Source organism: Cetorhinus maximus, chromosome 4, assembly GCF_964194155.1.
Source record: "Cetorhinus maximus chromosome 4, sCetMax3.hap1.1, whole genome shotgun sequence".
Lineage (NCBI taxonomy): Eukaryota > Metazoa > Chordata > Chondrichthyes > Lamniformes > Cetorhinidae > Cetorhinus > Cetorhinus maximus.
Window position 1 is genome coordinate 91344243 of NC_135882.1, and position 19175 is coordinate 91363417.

General features: G+C 39.1%; 1 protein-coding gene across 14 annotated transcripts in view; it reads left to right on the top strand.

Moving 5' to 3' along the window:
• tmem68 (transmembrane protein 68) overlaps positions 1 to 19175 on the top strand; it is a 77773-nt gene that overhangs the window by 37289 nt on the left and 21309 nt on the right. For 6 of the 14 annotated variants that reach the window (XM_078540494.1, XM_078540495.1, XM_078540497.1 and 3 more), the window contains one exon: positions 5055 to 5115. In XM_078540494.1, coding sequence (XP_078396620.1) covers positions 5055 to 5115 — 61 coding nt within the window. Of the gene's footprint in view, positions 1 to 5054; positions 5116 to 6107; positions 6248 to 7437; positions 19173 to 19175 lie in introns of those variants that run through there. The other 8 variants (XR_013576420.1, XM_078540501.1, XM_078540498.1 and 5 more) reach the window with 4 other exon arrangements.

A 19175-nucleotide genomic window follows, 5' to 3' on the forward strand; every position in this document is an offset into this window, starting at 1 on the left:
AGTGAATGAACGGCGATATATTTCCAAGTCAGGATGATGAGTTACTTGGAGGGGAACCTCCTGGGGGATTCAGCGATGGTAACGAGCCAATGGTCTGGCTGCATTTGGACATGGACTGCTTCAGTACCTGAGGAGTTGTGAATGTTGCTGAACATTGTGCAATCATCAGCGAACATCCCCACTTCTGACCGTATGATGGAAGGAAAGTAATTGATGAAGCAGCTGGCGATGGTTGGGCCAAGGACACTCTCCTGAGGAACTCATTAGAAGAGAGGCAATGGAGATGGAGAAAACTGGGAGACTAGAATAGAATCCTTACAGGAAGTGGAGCAAGAGGAAGTGTAGTCAAGGTAACTGTCAGATTTATTAGCCTATTAGTGAATATAAGTTACCAGCTATCTTAAATAATTTTGCCATCCCATTTTTTGTAAGGATTCTATTCTGTTCTCCCAGTTTCCCCATCATTTGCATCTGTTCAGATGATGTCACCTTCCATACCTGTGTTTCCAATGTGTTTTTTCTCAATCGAGGAATTGCCCCATCATGGTTGACAGGGTCCTCGACCATGTCCACTCTATTTCCCATGCTTCTACTCTAATTTCTTTCCCTCTCTTCTAGAATCCCAATAGAGTTCCCCTTTCCTCACCTTCCACCCCAGTGACCTCCACATTCAATGCATCATCCTCCGCCACCTCCAACATGATGTTACCACCAAATACATCTTCCCTCCCTTTTCGTTATTTCAAAGGAGCTATTACCTCTGTGACACCATAGCCCTACTGTTCAGTCACCCCCAACCCTGTTCCACTCTTCAGTCACCCCAACACCCCCTCCCCTTCTCACTGCACCTTCCCATACAAGTGCATGAGATGCAACACTTACTGCTTTGCCTCCTCCATTCCAACCATGCAAGGCCCCAGGCATTCCTTCCAGGTGTAATAGCAATTTACTTATACCTCTTTCAATTTAGTATACTGTATTCGTTCACAATGTGATCTCTTTTACATCAGGGGAACTACATCACATTAAGGGACCACTTTACAGAACACTGAGCAAACATGACCCGAGGTTATGATCACCTGCAATTTTAATTCTCCACCTTGCTACCACTCTGTTCTCGACCTCCTGCACTGTTCTAATAAAGCTCTAGGTAAGCTTGAGGAACCTCGCCTCATCTCTCAGGCATTTTACAATTTTACGGACTGAAAATTAAGTTCAACAATTTCAGCTTCTACCCTCTGCCCCTAATTCTTTTTTCAGAAGGTAGCTGCTGATGACAATTCTGCTATTCCCATCTCTAGACCTTCTTTCATTTCTTTACTTGTCCCATTGCCATCTCCTTTTGCCTTGCACCATCATCCCATTTTTGCCATTTAATCTCTCTTGCCTTCTATCCTACGCAGACCTTCCTTTTTTATTCTCTCCCCCCACCCCCATACTTGCTTTAAACTCTATCCTTGTTACATCTTGTTTTTTCCCCCAGCTCTGATGAAATATCATTGACCTGAAGTGTTAAGTCTTTTTTTCTCCACAGACGCTGCCTGACGAGCTGAGTATTTCGAGCATTTCCTATTTTTATATCAGAATTCCAGCATCTGCAGTATTTTTCTTTTGTATTAAGGCATCATGCACAACCTGATTAGCTTCAACCATCATTAACAGTTACCGGGGCTAACAACTGATATTTTATCCTTTTCCTCTATTTAGGAATTAACACGTTGGCTTGAATTTTGTGGTCAGCAGTGAATGAAAAACGTTAGCCATTTGTTGCACTTATACTTGCCCACAGACTTTCTGTGAAGCTTTACAGTTGAAGTTATAGATATCAAAAACTGCAGCATCCTCTATAGGGTATCTGGGACCGGTCTGAATAGGGCAAGCAATGGTGTGTTTCCTTAACTAATCTTACTGAGATGTGCAATGTCTGAACCATGAATTGTCAATTAGAATTCCTAATTCACTGCCAAATTTTATACAGAAAACAAAATAAAAAGAGGGAAAGGAGGATAGGATTAAGAGAGAAAGATTAAAATTAAAATAAAAAGGTATTTTTATTTCATTAAAATCTCCAATAATTATTAAAATCTGAATGAATGAGACTCCACATGTGTGAAAGTTAATTTGCAATGTCAAGGGATTGCTTGGCAATCATTAAACACACTGTTAAAAATTCACTTAGACTTGAAAGGGTAAGCCCTTACTTTTTCCAGTGTATATAGTAGGTAAGTATTGTTGCATGTGTTTCAATGCAGAGTTTCTCGGTGAGATACTGTTCTAAGGATGTTTTTAAAGGAGCAAGGCAACTCAGATAGTAACTGCCTGATTTCTGCTTTTATTGCACCAAATGCTACTTTGAATATTTCCCATTGTTTGTCCGTAGATTTGCCCCTTAACAGTTCAGTCCATTTTATTGTGGTCAATTAATTTCTCATTTCATCAATATTTGCCTTAAATTTCATGGCCCAGAGCTTCAAGTCTCTGGATCCTCAGAGACCAGGTGGGCAACCCAAGGTGCACGCAGGGACCCTGCTGAAGTCCGGACGTGTTGACTCCATTGAGTTTGTCTGGGAAGTTTGTATGTCCGCTGGGCAATTCCTCTGCTCATTGGAACCCTCCAGAATCGGAGACTTCAGACAGCTGCCTCGAGGCCACTGCCCCCAGCTGCTGCTCCGTGGCTGCCGGCCGCGGCCCCACCAGCTGCCACCCCATGGCTGCCACCACCCACCCACCACCTGCCTTCCCTCAGCTGCTGACTCCCAGCTGCTGTCCTGCAGCCACCCCATGATCCCCCCCCAACTACCCCTGACTGCTGTCCCCACACCCACTTTCCTACATTCATCTATCACCCATTCACTTGCATTCACACTGTGTGTTTAAACTTGCCTTATGGCAGCTAGTATCGTAAAAAGGTAGTGTGTCTTCTGCGCTGATTCTCTTTACTGCTCTCTGTGTGGATTCCTGTGCTGAGGGAGTTCATCCGCGTCGTGGATCTGAAGTCTGGCCTTTTTAGATTTGAAAAGATTTAGGCCGATACCTTGTTTCATGACTCTTAGTTCTCCCCCTCAAACCTATGATGAAATTCAGTCATATTTTGTTCACTATTCGTAAGATATCCCCTTGCTGTCAGTTTGTTAACTAATTCTGATTTAGTATTTATCATTATATGTAGTACGTCCCATAGCCATGTTCATTCTGAAATATACTGTTCTAGAAAACGGTCCCAAATGCATTCTAGAAAATCACTGACTTTACTACTGGAGCTTGCATTATAGCCACATTGTTTTTGCTACATGCTTCCCTGATCTGTGTTTTTAAAGATCCCTCCTACTACAGTGCTACTTTCGGGAGGTCTGTCTCCACCAGAGCCTCGTGTTAGGAAGGCATTAGAGAGAGTACAGAAAAGATTCACAAGAATGGTTTCAGTTGCGTAGAAGTTGGGACTGTTTTCCTTGGAGAAGAGAAGGTTGAGAGGGGATTTGATAGCGGTATTCAAAATCATGAGGGATCTGGACAGAGTAGATAGGGAAAAACTTCGCATTGGTGGAATAATTGAGAATGAGAGGCCACAGATTCAAGGTAATTGGCAAAAGAAGCAATGGAGGCATGAGAAACTTTTTCACACAGCGAGCGGTTAAGATCTGCAATGCACTAACTAATAGTGTGGTGGAGGCAGGTTCAGCTAAGGCATATCAGAGGGAATTGGATTATTATCTGAAAAGGAAGAATATGCAGGGTTATGGGAAGAAAGCAGGGCAAACAGATTAAGTGAATTGCTCATTCGGAGATCTGGCGCACACACACAGCCGAATATCCTCCTCCTGTGCTGTAATAATTCTGTGATCTCAAGGGAGATCATTAACATTTTAAAAGAAAAGAAATTCAAATTCCCATGTGTTACCTGAAAGAACGACACCACAAGGTTTCACATTTTAAACAAAAACTTTTACTGTATAAGAATTATCTTAGGGGTGTTTACCAGTTTCTCAAACCCAGGCTTTTGCGATTTATCTAACATTTAAAGATTCAATTCCCAAAACATATGAACCATGAAATTAAATATTCATCATATCTGCACCTTTTGATGTTCCTTACTTCTATCCATGATTTCCCTTAGTGAAATCTTTTCGTCCTACTGCTGTAATTCAGCTACAAATTCCTCTGTCTCACCCCCCATCCTATCTCTGCAACATCCTCCAGTCCTTCATCCCCTCACAAATGCATTATTTCTTTGAATCTCACCTTCTGTGCATCCTCCCTTCTTTCCAAACCTCATCACCACTAGTGACACCTTCAACTGCATCAATTCCCAGAACCTCTGGTGTGCCACTTTCAAAAAAACTTATTTTAAAAATTCTTTGTTTTGATTTTGCTTTCAGTAATGTCTCCTAAGCTTTTTTCTTTTTGGCTTCACCTGACGCATCTTTGGACTTTTTTTTTGCATTGAAAGCTTTAAGGTGCAATTATTGCATAAAATTAACAGTCTGTAAGGCAGCTACTTAAGGTTCTTTGGAAGTTGGTAAATATTTCTTATGTTCTTATGGACCGCGAGCAACAGAAAAAAAACTGCAATTCATACAAATTCTGCCCTTTGCACTGTTGAAAATGTTAGTGCTGTAAAATTATACTTTTCGTTACTGAAGGAAATGATAGCAGCATCTAGATCAGAAGAGACAGTCAGTAACAAATATAAATTCAATATGGGTTTGGAAGATGTTAAAGTGATTAATTTGTCCAGCAGCCCAAATGATAACTAACCAAAGCTTCATTATATTAAAAGGTGACATTTTGCAATAATTGTTGCTAACCTCATGATCCATGTTGCATGTGGCATTACCCCGTCTCTCCGATATAATATCATATGAAAGTGTTAATGTTTTACTTTGTTCCATTGTTGGCTCTTGAAGGTATCTATTTAATCCAGCATAATTTGCTGAATCACCTTTTCACTGCTAATTAGTTAAAACGTATGTAAAGGATTTTATGTTGTACAGTATGCTTTTGTAAAAGGTTTTAAACACTTCATACGCTTCTTTGCCTTTGTTTTCCATTTTTAGCCCATTATTCCTATGTTTACACGGAATATTCGAGAAGGATTTAGGACTTTTGGATGTTTTGGTAGGTAACATCTTTGTTTCTGTGGTCAATCTAAATTATACTTTGTAATGTTTTTAATGTACAATTCTGATATCAGCTATGTACATTACAATCCTATCATTTAAATATTTTTATAGTAAATTTATTCATAATGAAGTATGCATCATTTTTTAAATTTCACCATGGAATTAACTAACTTCCCATTTACTTGCACTTAATTATGCTCCAATATCTGGAGCATATCACCTAGCCAGTGACTCCCATACCTTGTGAACAAATTTTTAAAAGTATCATTATCTAGTGGCATGCCCAGTATTTTACTTTACAATTGACTGGCTGTGCAGTAACTTTTGACGCAATTTTGAAATCTTCATCTGAGTTAAATGTTTGTACCAAAACTTTGAAGCATTATATGTAATGCTTTAATTTTGGCCCTGTTAGAATTGTGAACATTCTGGTCCTGCAAGTAACACCCAATCAAATAAATTGGATTTAAACATGAAAGCAGGATAATACTGGTATTTTTATGAAAGGAAATAATAACCTTGGTGCAGAAGGGATAAATATATTTTCTTGTAGTTGTAAATGGATTGGAAGAAAGAATAGCAATTTCAGAATTGTTTGATAGATGTATAATAAGATGTACACCTAAATGTCTGCCATCTGGTTCTTAAATTCCTTTCCCAACCTCAATTGCTTTCTAATAAAATTTGGACAAAATTAATGCTTTTGCTTTTTTCAGAAACCAAAATTAGTAACAGTACTCATACCTAGTGTGGCAAAGTAACCATAAATGTTACTGATTTAATTATTTTCTTTATGTAATACAATGGTTAGGTTCATATTAAACTATAGATCTTATTAACCAGTCTTTTAAGAGCATATTACAATATTTCCATTATATTCAAATTGGAATGTATGACCATATGGCATATGCTAGTGGCTTACCTCATGGAGTGTTGTGTAGTGTTTTAATCTGCAATATGACTTTCTCTTTTCTTAATCTTTAACAGGTATATGTAGATGGTTGTATGAAAAATTTAGATGGCCGTTTGTTCCCATTTATGGAGGTTTTCCTGTCAAGTTTTGTACCTATTTGGGGGATCCGATTCCTTATGATCCCAATATAACTGCTGCTGAGCTGGCTGAAAAGGTAACTTATTTCCTGTTAATGGGTTGTTATGCAATTGTAATTTAGGAAAAGAAGTACACATTCTCAAAATCTCTATCTCTATCTTGAAGGCAAATATTTGATGGACTTTATAATTTAATGGTAAGATGTTATGACTTGCACCTACGGTCTTCTACAAGGTGAGTTCCTGATTATGCTTAGTGATTGGAAGATCCCAAGTAGACCTAAGTGCTTTTCAGAAGGAAAGGGAAACTGAGGAGGGCCCATCTACACTGTTGTCACATAGTGCCCAAAGACCAATTGGTGATTAAAATAGGTTAAATTGGTGTAGGAAGACTACCTTTATCTTATAATTTACTGTGTATAGACACAGGGCAGAATATTATACTCGGCGTGCAGGTGCACACCCGACACATCTGAGCGTAAAATGACGCGTGATGACGTTGGCGAGCATCCTGACATCATTGTGCAGTCTCGCGATATTTCGCTTGGCGGGTGCACGCTGGAGTCGGCTGCATGCCCGCTGACAATTAAAAGGCCCATTAAGGTCATTAAGAAGCTAATTAAATTCAAATTTATGCTGCCTGTCCAACCTAACGGTTGGCGGGCAGGCGAAAAGGCAAAGTGGCCTTTACGTTTTTTAGGAAACCTCATCCACGGGCAGGATGAGGTTTCCTAAAGCAAATAAACATCAAATTAAAATTTTATTTTTGAATTAAAACATGTCCCAGCTCAAGTGACAGAGTCACATGAGGGAGCATGTTTTATGACAATTTTATTTCCTTTATTTTTTTTTTTAAACAGCGCTTCATCTCCCTGAGGCAGATCCATGCCTCAGGGAGATTGAAGCACTCTTTCACGCGCATGCACGAAGATTGCGCTAGGCCTGCTCATCCTCCCCCGCCCGCCACACTGGGCCGGCCTTGATTGGCCCGCCAGTGTGAAATTGTGGTGCGGAGCCAATCGCGGTCGGCTTCCCAACTGCCCCCACCAACCACACCCGGCCAAGGGCAAAACCCTGCCCATAAAGTGAGCATAGAGTCAATTTTTAAGTAGATGGAGGAAGGATTGAAGAATTTGTGATCTCCCCAAATATGTATAGATGGAGGTTGACTGCAAACTGTAATACGCCTATAGCACATCAGTATTACGATGTGAGGCTAAGGTGATTTGTAACACACTCACATAATGCTATCTTTTCATCTTTCTAGGCAAAGCAAGCTGTGCAGGGCTTAATAAACAAACACCAAAAACTACCAGGAAATATACTTCGGGCCCTTTTAGAACGTGTTCACTGGAGACAAAAAGATGAATGACTGTACACTTTTGAGAACACATTTTAGTGAACACTTTTTTAAAACATTTTCTTTTCTTTCTCAAGTATCTACATCCATATAAATACTGAATAATGTTTGCTGTTATACATTAAAATAATTTTGTTGAAAAAGTCTTTTGCACCAGTATTGATGTTACCTGACAGTTTTAGTACTGAATATGGCATAGCATTTTGAGTTGCCATTATACGGTGTCATAGAGTGGAGAAACATAGGGTTCCGCTGCCCCTCTCCAATCTCAGTGTGTTGCTGCGGAAAGGTACTGAGCAAAAGTTCATTGCCTTCCTTTGGAATTTGAGGATACGTTGTCCTGGGTCAGCCTGCCATATGCCTTTAGAAGTTAGCTGGAGAATGGCAATGACAGCACTGCGAACAAATTTTCTACAAGAGATAGATGACCTAGCAAGATCTGTATAGAGGGAAAGGATGGGGGTGAAATAGATTCATTTTATATTCTCTGGGGGTGTGTTAAGCTGTAAAGAAAACAAAACTGATGTGCTACAAATATAAGTACAAATGAAGTACTGGAAATTTCTAAAACTTAATCCCAATCTGATATCAGAACATAAATTTGTTAACCTGTAACTTTCTTTCTCTGTGATATTCTGTTTTTAACTAGATTGTTGTCATCTGCCCACAGTTATATTGCCTAATAGTTCAGCTCATGCAGTACAGTAGTAAAACGAGGAGTCCCATCACAATAGTATGCTGTTTAGTTCTCATTGATTTGGGACATTTTTGTGTCCTAATTCAAATCCCGCCGTCTGTATACATTGGGAATGCTCATGGCAATTTCATGTGATGACCAAGCTGTTCCGTCCTTCTTGACCTGTTTTAATGAGTTGTAATCTGTGTAACTTGCATCAGCTCCAAACTGATTTTGAAGCATTTTGCACTGTTTCTGCATGTCCAGTGTACACAGTGAACCTTTATAACTTCAAATTTGTGAAAACTAAAAGATGTCTGCCGCCTACTTATTTGCAAAATTTACTATATATTGAGGTTTGCATTAACTATGACTATTGGAATTAAAAGCCTAGAAACATTCTGGTTAGTTTGCGAAATTATGGTATCTGTTTTAAGCTTGTGGAGGAAAAGGGAAGATTGGCACGTAAAGTAATTGTATCAGTGTTCCAAATATATCAGTTCATTTACCATGGATGTCCTGCTTATACTTAAATATGAATAGAAGAGAATAATGAAAATTTCAGTTTTTTTTTTAAAACAGTTGATTTAGGAACATGCTGAAACTCTGGTCGTAATTAGGATATATCTAAAACCGTTCAGGAAAAGATGATGAACAAGAAAGATGAGTAAATTCTTCTGTATAATATGTGTGCCAGTCATTCTAATTAATTTATAAAATCTGTTTAATTAAATTAAATAACTGAGATAATCAGAACAGTGAACTAGGTCCTCCAACTCTGATCTCTGTGCCCCTGCTCACCTTGTCATTCGCGGCTGTGCCTTCAGCCTTCTAGGCCCCACACCCCATCATTCCTTCCCTAAACCACTCTATATCTTCCTTAAAACTCACCTCTTTAACCAACCTTTTGGACCTCTCTCCGAATCTCCCCCTCTGACATAGCATCCATTTTTGTTTGATTATTGTGAAGCACCTTGGCATTTTTTTCTTGCATAATGTAAATACAAGTTGTAGATGCCTGAGCAGAATTCAGAGGTATATAAACATTCAGGCTAAAGAATTAGGTGTTGTAGTAGGGATATAGGAAATGCAGGTTTAGCCAACACATGGGCACCAGAATGGAAGTTATTAGAATACTTGAATTTAAAAATTAATTTACCTAACAGTCCAGGTAATGGTTGTTAAAGCTAATAAAGCAGTCATGTGAGGTGATCATTTTCATCAGCATTTCTAATTTAGAGTGACCAGGTGCTGTTTAAAAAAATTATCTGAGCCAAATAAAATACTTTTATTATTCAATGTGATTACACCATAACTGGAAATACCATGCACTATTTCAGCACAGCTCATCCTTCAACAATTTTCCACTTGTATAATTCCCCTTTAAGCCGCACACCATCCTGACTTGGAACTACATCACTGTCACTCAGTCAAAACTCCGGAACTCCATTCCTAACAGCATCGTGGATGTACCTACACCACATGGACTGTTAACAGTTTAAGAACGTGGCTCACCATCAGCTTCTCAAGGTCAATTAGGGATGAGCAATAAATGCTGGCCTAACCATTCACATCCTGTGAATGAATGAATTTTTAAAAAAATCTCACCACCAAGCTTTACAGCCTTGATTCATATCTACTGAGCCCTCCAAAGCACACAAAGATACTCTTTGGTCCTTAAGCTGTCAGTTTGAAAATCATCTGTGTTTTAACAGATCCTTCCTCACTCCAAATGGATATACTTAGCTCTCAACCCAAAACACTAGATTGTAAAATTCTTTGATCTTTTGATCCAGCCAAACTCCCATTAGCCAAAATAACCATGGGGAGAATTTTCCGCTCAGCGAGAGTGGCGGGACCCGCTTGCCAACACGTAAAATGATGCATGGTGACGTCGGGCAGGCATCCCAATATCACCGTGCGTCATTTAGATTTTCAGTTCGGCGGGTGCGCAGCCAAGTCAAAGGCCTATTAAGGCCCGTTTAAAGCTAACTAAATCAATTAAATGAGCTGCACATCCAACCTTAAGGTTGGCGGGCAGGCAAAGCGCCCAGACGGCCTTCGCATTTTTCATGGAACCTCATCCACAGGCGAGGTGAAGTTTCATGAAGTGTTTATAAATTAAATAAATGTTTAAATTAATGTTCTTTGACATGTCCCAGCTCATATGACACTGTCACATGAGGACACATGTCTTAAAATATTTTCAATTCTTTATTTAAATGTTTGAACCTTAAACAAATCTCTCTGAGGCCAGGACTCGGAATCCACCGCCCCGCCCCTCAGCACAGGGAGCGCTCAGCGCTTCCGGGCGAGCGTCATGCTGGGTGGGCCTTAATTGGCCCGCCCACGTAAAATGGCGGCGCACACCCGATTGGGGATGCCGATCAGGTTCGTGCTCACTCCCGCCCGCCCCCACACAGCCCCCCCCAATGGAGGGAAAATTCAGCCCCATAGTACATTTCACCTACATCTGTACAAAGAAATGTTTTGTTTTTTTAAACTTGATCTGCAATTATTTAAACAGAATACTAAAAAGGGACAAGGTAGTAATTGTATTTTATACAAAGTTTCTGTTATCTTTGTGAGATAAACCTACATAAGTCAAACTGCCATTACCCCTATTCAAATCAACTTCGTTTGTCTGTACTCTCTGGGTCACAACAATCCGTGTAATGTGGCCAAAATCAAGGCCACTTCATTTTACTCTGGGTTTCCAGATCTTTTCAAATTGCCTACTAATTGTTACTTTTGAGCAACAATTTGTGTTTCTTGTCAGATAGTGCCTACTTCTGTTGTACACAAATCCCAGTAGAACTTAAAAGATTTTTGATTGGAATACACCAATTTTTCTTTAGCACATTTTTTCACGGCTGAATTAACACCTATTATATTTTGGTGGAATATATTTAAACCTTAACCTATGCACCATTAATGTGCCTATATCACCAAGAAGTGTGAAAGAACAGATTTTTAAGGCATTTGTGAATTTATTGCCTTCCATGACCAGCTTTTGTAACTTGAAACATGTCTTGAAGGATACCATAGACCCCAGAATGTTTCAGAACTCTGGACTGAAAGAAATAATTTAAAATATATAGAGTGTTTTTTTACAACATAAGGGTATCCCAAAGCACTGTGCAATGAATTACTTTGGAAGTAAAAATGGTTATGGAAACAAACACCACAGCTAACATATACACAGCAAGGTCCTACAATGAGATAAGTGCCCTAACAATCTGTTTTGGAAGTGTTGATGATAGGAAGTGAAGGATAAAAATTGTGCTGGATGCAGGAGCTCCTCTGTCCTTTTTGAATTGTGCTAAAAGGATATTTTACATCCAACTAAACAAATGGTTAGGTGCTGGGTTTAACATCTCATTGAAAACATTGCACTGCTGATAGTGCAGCATGCCCTTAGTATTGCACTGAATTGTCGGCCTCAAGTCCCAACCTTCTGACTCAGGTTGGCACTTAAATTGACCTGCAAAATTGCGGCACTCAAGTTACAGGGTATGTCATCACTAATTTTCAACTTTTGGAGGATAGATACAAAAAACATTAGGGGCTGCATCTTCTGGTCGGCGAGCGGGGGACAGCTCGTAAAATGTGCCAACGCGTAAAATGACACGGTGATTTTGGGCAGGCGTCCCGATGTCACCCCGCGTCATTTACATTTTCAGGTCAGCGGACGTGGAGCCGAATTGGCTGCGCGCCCGTCGACCTGCCAATGGCCACTTAAGGCCATTAATAAAGTAATTGAGGTCATCAATGGACCTGCCCGTCCAACCTTAAGGTTGGTGGGCAGGCCGGGAGCCCAGGCGGGTGTCTGAAAAACGTGAAACCTCATCCACGGGCGGGATGAGATTTCATGAGGGATTTTAAATGTTTACAAAATGTTAAAATAAAAGAAATTGACATGTCCCAGTTCATGTGACAGTGTCACGTGAGGGGACATGTCAGGAATTTTTTTTTCAATACTTCTTTTAAAAAAAAAATTTTGAAACTTCCAGCGATCCCCCTGAGGCAGCACTTTGCCTCAGGGAGATCTGTGCGCTCTTTCGCGTGCATGCGCGACAGAGCGCACTCCCGGCTCAGGGAATCCCCCCGCCCCACCTGTTTAGGGAGCGCACAGCGCTTCTGAGCAGATGTGATGCTGGGCGTGCCTTAATTGGCCCGCCCACGTTAAATGGCAGCGCGCCCCCATCCGGGGGCACCAATCGGGAACCTGCCCTCCTGATCCCGCACATCCCCCCCCAACGGGGGGGAAATTTTGCCCGAGGATTTTTTTTTTGCTTCCAACTGTCAGTATTTCTAGTGACGATATGTTTAAACCAGTGCCAGTGTTTAAAAGTGAAGAAATGATAGTTAACAGAGTTGCTGTTCTGATAGACTAGAAATCTACTAGAATAAAGATCAGTAGATTTAGCACTGATTAATTCTAGTTAAATGACATTTGCGGTTTCTTTTTTTTAAAATTTACATTTTACCTTTTTACCTCCTGTTTCTATCTCCCTTCCCTTTATATTTAATCCATCAATTTTTAATAGTTCAAAGTTTAAGAAAGTATTAACTTTGCAGTAATGCTTCTGTTTAACTTGCAGCAGGAAGTTTTATCAAGACTAGCATGGTGAATTTTGCAAATAAGTGGTCATTGCTTGTCAGGGTGTGCTAGAATAATCAGTGGAGGTATTTCAGTACTAAGTACCACAAGTGGAGTAGTGTCCAGTTTTGATTATTGTACTGGGAGAAAAGAAAGACCATGATAGTCCAAGGAATGGTGGTGGAAAAAAGTCCCAGATAATTAAGTTATAGTCTAAATAATTTAACCTACTTCCAAAACTGAAATTCCACGTGACTGGGAAATTTTAAGGTCATTTTCCAAAAACAAAATCATCTTTCTATATATGTAAGAAAATAAACATGAAAAAAACAACCATCAGTGTTGGTGAATACAGCAGGTTTATTTCTGGTATTGTAAGACTCCCACTTCAGGAGCTAGCAGCACCAACACAATACAAAAAAGTGATTTATCCATATGTTGTTTTTCACTGCATTCCCTGTTCTGAAAATCTCAGCTTCAAAGACATTGCCTACAATGCTTTCTATTTTTTCTAAACCTATTCTGAGTTTCTGATATCCCTTTTAGGAGATTATTGAATGAGTGTTACGAAATCCACTGTCACTGTCCTGGGAAAATGAATGCATTTAAAAGTGGAACATCTGAACAACATTGAGTGTTTGGCTATGTGAAAAAATCTGCATGCAGGTGATTCAAAACATTACACATCTATCAATCACTTATTCAGTGATGCTGGTAATTCTTTTACCGAGGAGCCAGTTGAGCTATTTAAAGCCTGCATGTATTTCTGTGGTGTTTTAGTGTTTGTGCAGCATATAAAATACTCCTGTATTATTTTCATGTTCTGATGTCAGAATGTGGACTAAATAGAATGTGAATTTTTTTCTTCATCCATTGCCTTTATCAGTGACATCAGTGTACATTGATCTGTGTATTCTGTTTACTATGAAAGTCCATTGTTAGTGGTTGAAAATCAAAATGTGTTTATATATTTATATAAAATAAGATGATTTGAAATGAATTACTCAGGTGTAGATGAACAGAAATTGGATTTAAGCTCATGAATCCAAACCCACGCTGGATGATTTTTAAAACTATACCCCGGATGTTAATTATTATGTATGCATTTTAAAACATTTTCCTACTGAAGTTTAAATGTTAATTGTTATAACAATATCACTTAATTGTACATTAGAGGTTTTTCCATGTTTCCTCCTAGACTATCAAAACTATCATTTTAAAACAAATCTGTGGTGATTTCTGTATATACTGTTTTAAATCTTTGACTATTTCAGGATTCTGTCTTTATCAACCTGTTACTTTTTGCAAAATTATACCTGAATTGCTTTAATATTTTTCTGATTATTGTAATTATTTTAATGGTGAAAACTACTTTAAAACTTTTCCTACAGCACAAAAGTAATTGTCTTTGTTTACCTATTTACACTATATGCGGTTGAGTAGTTTATAATGGAAATACATTTTGATTGGTTCATTTAACAATACAAGTGCCAAATCCTGCTGTCTGGAATGTGTTTTTGAAGTGTTGAGGATGTCCTTGCCTCCTCACTGAAATAAAACTTTACTGTGTATCATGCCCTTTCAGAGACTTTTTACAGGATGGTATAAAATTTCACTAGGCATATCGTTCAAAAAGAATAGATTTTAGTTTAGCGTCCATTTTGTTCTTGAATGTTCCTGAATATTTGATTTTGGGTTTAAGTGGAGTGTTGACACCATTTGAGATTTGCTAACCTGGTACAAAGGGATCCAAATAAGTCAATGACAAAGTTACTGCAGCATTCTGAGCCCCTAACTGTTTCTACTGATAATTCAGTATCCTTAATGCCGGCAGTGCTCAGTGATGACTTTCAGAACTTAGACCATAAGACATAGGAGCAGAAATTAGGCCATTTGGCCCATCGAGTCTGCTCCGCCATTCAATCATGGCTGATAAGTTTCTCAATCCCATTCTCCTGCCTTCTCCCCATAATCTTTGATTCCCCTTGCCAATCAAGAACCTATCTATCTCGGTCTTAAACACACTCAATGACCTGGCTTCCACAGCTTTCTGTGGCAATGAATTCCATAGATTCACCACTCTCTGGCTAAAGAAGTTTCTCCTCATCTCAGAGTAAAGGGAAGACCTTTTAGAACAGAGGCTGTGCCCTCAGGTCCTGGTCTCTCCTACTAATGGAAACATCTTCCCTACGTCCACTCTATCCAGGCTTTTCAGTATTCTGTAAGTTTCAATCAGATCCCCCCTCATCCTTCTAAACTCCATCGAGTATAGACCCAGAGTCCTCAAACTTACTATTTTGACCCTTCTTGACTCTTCAGGCTTCTTTGCCCCCCCACCAAAGGTACAAAAATGGATCTAAAAGGTAGTGCTACTTGTAATTACTTTTAAAGAGATATTTTGGGGCTCCCTTTTAAGGTAGTTCCAAGGCTATTACCTCACACCAATGTAAATGTCAAAGCAATCATTAGCCTGCAGCGAATCTCCCGACTCAACTTTGCTGTGCGTTTCTTCCAGGATTATCCAATCCTGGCCTGCCCTTTTGTGGAGCATTAATTATTCCAGGCCTACTCAGGCCCCCTCATCTCTTTCCAGTACATCGATGATTAAAAAGGTGCCTCCTGCTCTTGCCATGAACTGGAAAATTTTATTGACTTTGTTTCCAATTTCCACCCTTCCCTCATCTTCACCTGGTCCATCTCTGACTCTTTCCTTCACCTTCCTCAACTTCTCTGTCTCTATTTCAGGAGATGGGCTACCTATTAGTGTTCACTACACACCCACAATAACCTTGACTACACTTCCTCACACCCAGCTTCCTGTAAGGACTCAATTCCTTTTTCCCAGTTTCTCCATTTTTGTCACACCTGTTCCAATGATGCAACCTTCCACACCTGCGCTTCTAACATGTCTTCCTTTTTTCTCAACCGAGGATTCCCTCCCAGTCTGGTTGACAGAGGCTCCCCCCCCCACCAACCAACATGTCCAAATCCATTTCACACACCTCTGTTCTCACCCCTTCCCCTCTCCCAAAACCATAATAGGGTTCACCTTGTCCTCACCTTCCACCTCACCAGCCTCCATATTCAATCGATCATTCTCCGCCTTTTCCGTCTGCTCCAGCATGATGCAATCACCAATCACATCTTTCCCTGTCCTCCCCGTTCAGCATTCCATGGGGACTGTTCTCCGCAACATCCTAGGCCACACCTCAGTCTAACATTCCCTCCCTTTCCTATAGCACCTTTCCATTCAAGCATAGGAGATGCAACATCTGCCCTTTCACTTCCCTTCTCACTGTCCAAGCACCAAACACTGTGATTTACTTGTACTTCTTTCAATACTGTATTCACTGTTCATGACGGGTCTCTACATTGGGGAGATCAAATGCAAACTGGGTGACCTCTTTGCAGAGCACCTCCGTTCAGTCCACAATCATGACCCCAAGCTTGTGGTTGCTTCTCATTTTAATTCATCACCTTGCCCCCATGCTGACCTTTCTGTCCATGGCCTGTTCCAGTGAAGCTCAACGCAAGCTCGAGGAACAGCAGCTTATTTTTCGACTCTGCATTCTACAGCCTTAGACTCAGCATTAAGTTCAACAACTTTAGATCATAACCACTGCCTCCATCTTGTTTTATGTGTTTTTTCTTTTTTATTCTGTTGATCTTGTCTTGTTTCTTTCTTTAGCTCCTTAATGTTGCATTCAGATGGTTTTCATGTAGTAATTCACGCCTCATTTGGACACAACCTTTGTTTTTTAACTATCTCTATTACCACTCTCTTTGGCTGTTGCATCATAAAGGCTTTTTGTTATTTAAAGAGAATCATATTTCTTATTACAATCACATTTGCAAAATGTATAGACAGCGCATACCTATGAAGACAGCATCTTGGTTAAGTATGGTCTATAGGCTCAAACTTGGAAAGCCATGGCCACTAGACAAGTGTCATTATAGGTAGAACTGTACCTCACCATGAAACACTTTTATGAAAGGAACAAAGAAACTGGGCAGGTTGGGAGCTATGTTGTTAGGGACACTGAAATTCACTTCTATTGAAAGGATCCAATACTTTGCCAGTTTCTGCATGATGTTTCAAACAGCAGGAGTTTATACTTGTATTGTTGGCACAACTGCATGAACACAAACTTTGTCAAGCTGCTAAGGTTATTTCAATTTTACTGAAGAGAGAGGACATTAAAATGAAACTTGGATTGTTTAGGAACTGGATTTTATACAAAGTTAAAATATTTTAAATCCAAAGAAATTTGATTTGAAGCCTTCACTGTCAAGTGAATGTATTTTTTTCCCTGCTTTTTAAGAAAGTGTCATGTCATAAACTGTTATGCATTTAACATTTTGCTGGGATAATGGACATCAAAGTAAAAACCAAAAAAGTGAAGGTGTTGCCTTCTCAAGGTTGCACATCCTATTGACTTCAAAGTCCAGATATATGAAAAATGCCCCCTTGACTGAATAGGACATGACTGTGTGTCAGGAAGAGTCTGATGTGAAGGATAGAGGAATGGTAATGCCACAATTTTAGTCATTAAGCCATGGTTTTTTTAAACAGGCAATCGTTCATGTGATTGGCTGGACAAATCCTAAAATTGGAAAGTAATTCTACTACCCTAATTATTGAAAGCATGATCTTGTGAATTCTAAATGGGGTGGGTTTTCTATTGAAATGTCTTAAGCTAAACAAGTGTTTTAGATATATGAAAAAGGAAATTCATTTCACTTTTTTCTATCCAGGATTTGTTTTTGTACAGTAGTTGTGTTTGAATATCTAAAATTTCCTGTGTACAGGTATATGCCAATGCAACTTTTAAATTATATGTGAACAAACAGCTAAGACAACTTTAATGATTTTATGTCTTCACATAAGAATGTATCTGAGACGTTAGATAAGATTGAAACATCAGTTTTGTTGGAGTACAGAATTTTAATTGAACTGTCATTGTGAATATGAAAAAAATATTTTAAAAGTGATGTTCACTTTAGTGGGCTAGAGTAACATTTTAATTCATCTTTATTTGGCACCCTACTTATATTGCCAGTTTCATATACAAGTTAATCCATCATGGATTAAATTTAAATGTTCTTGCCTTTCAATAAAACAAAATTGTATCCATATGAAAACTCCTCATTGGTCTGGCAAAGTAAATAGTTTAGATCATCTGATGCTGACAGTAGCCTCCAGAATTCTATCTGGAGATAATAGAAGATACTTGTGTGGTGACATACAGTCACTGTGTTGATGTTCTTTTGTACCTCTATCAGTAGACTTCAGAGCTTTGTATTCTGCAGCAGGGATTGAAGATTAATATCTCATTTATATCACTGAGCCATTTTGTGAATATGACTTTAACTGGGCATGCACAGATCTTGTCATGCATAGCGAGTGCAAGGTTACTTTTATGACTTTGCCATTTGGGCCAGGTGTTTCCCAATATCAAGGGAAAGTCTGTATTTGCCAACAGGAGCAGCAGTGCATTTCTGGCTTGAATGGACAGGGAGAAAGAGAGAGAGTTCAGCAGTGGCAAGCAATTCAAGATGGTGGACCTGGCATAAGTGCTTCTGTCAGCAGCCATTTAGTTTTGTTGTCAAAGGTATCTAGTAAAGTTCTCACCCTGCGCTGACATTGACACTGGCTATATATTGAGTTCCTTTGAAAGCTTACAGTTTGAAGCAGCCATATACCGTTAATGAGGTATGAAACTAGCACAATTGTGCTGCTGTGTTTTTTTTACTTCTCTCTGCCAACATTATTCACACCAATTTGCTCACTGCTGAAACTATGATTTTATCTGTTTTTTCTACACTAGGGATTTTTGCTGTACAACTTTTTTTTTCAACTTTGAGTTCAACAAAAGAAAAGCGCAAGATTTCCAGAGCATAGGTTCTAAAATGAAGTAAGAAAAGCCTATACTATCTGAGCTTCATTTTGATTTAAATTTTGGGACATTGTAAATGCTGGACAGGAGTGACTATGATCTTTACGTTTGCCAGTCCCAAAAAGTGTGATCATGTGACTTTACAACACTGTCTTCTGTTTCATGCAGTTTTATTATTAATTGCCTAAAGTCTCCTGCAGTGAAACGGAAATAGACATTGTGAAGTCCTATGATCAACCTCACTAATGTGAACATAACTTTGTCCAAGTGATGCACAAACGTTTTTGTTAATAAAAACTGTCAGTCTTTTTTACATTGATGTTTAGAAACTTCTTAGTTTATAATTAAGCACTTGATTAACAATTTTAATGGGAAAAATTCATTTGATCATAAAATACGGCTTATTTTACAATTTTTGAAATTACTTGTTTTTACTTGTAACATTCCAATAAACAATTTTTTTTTAGCT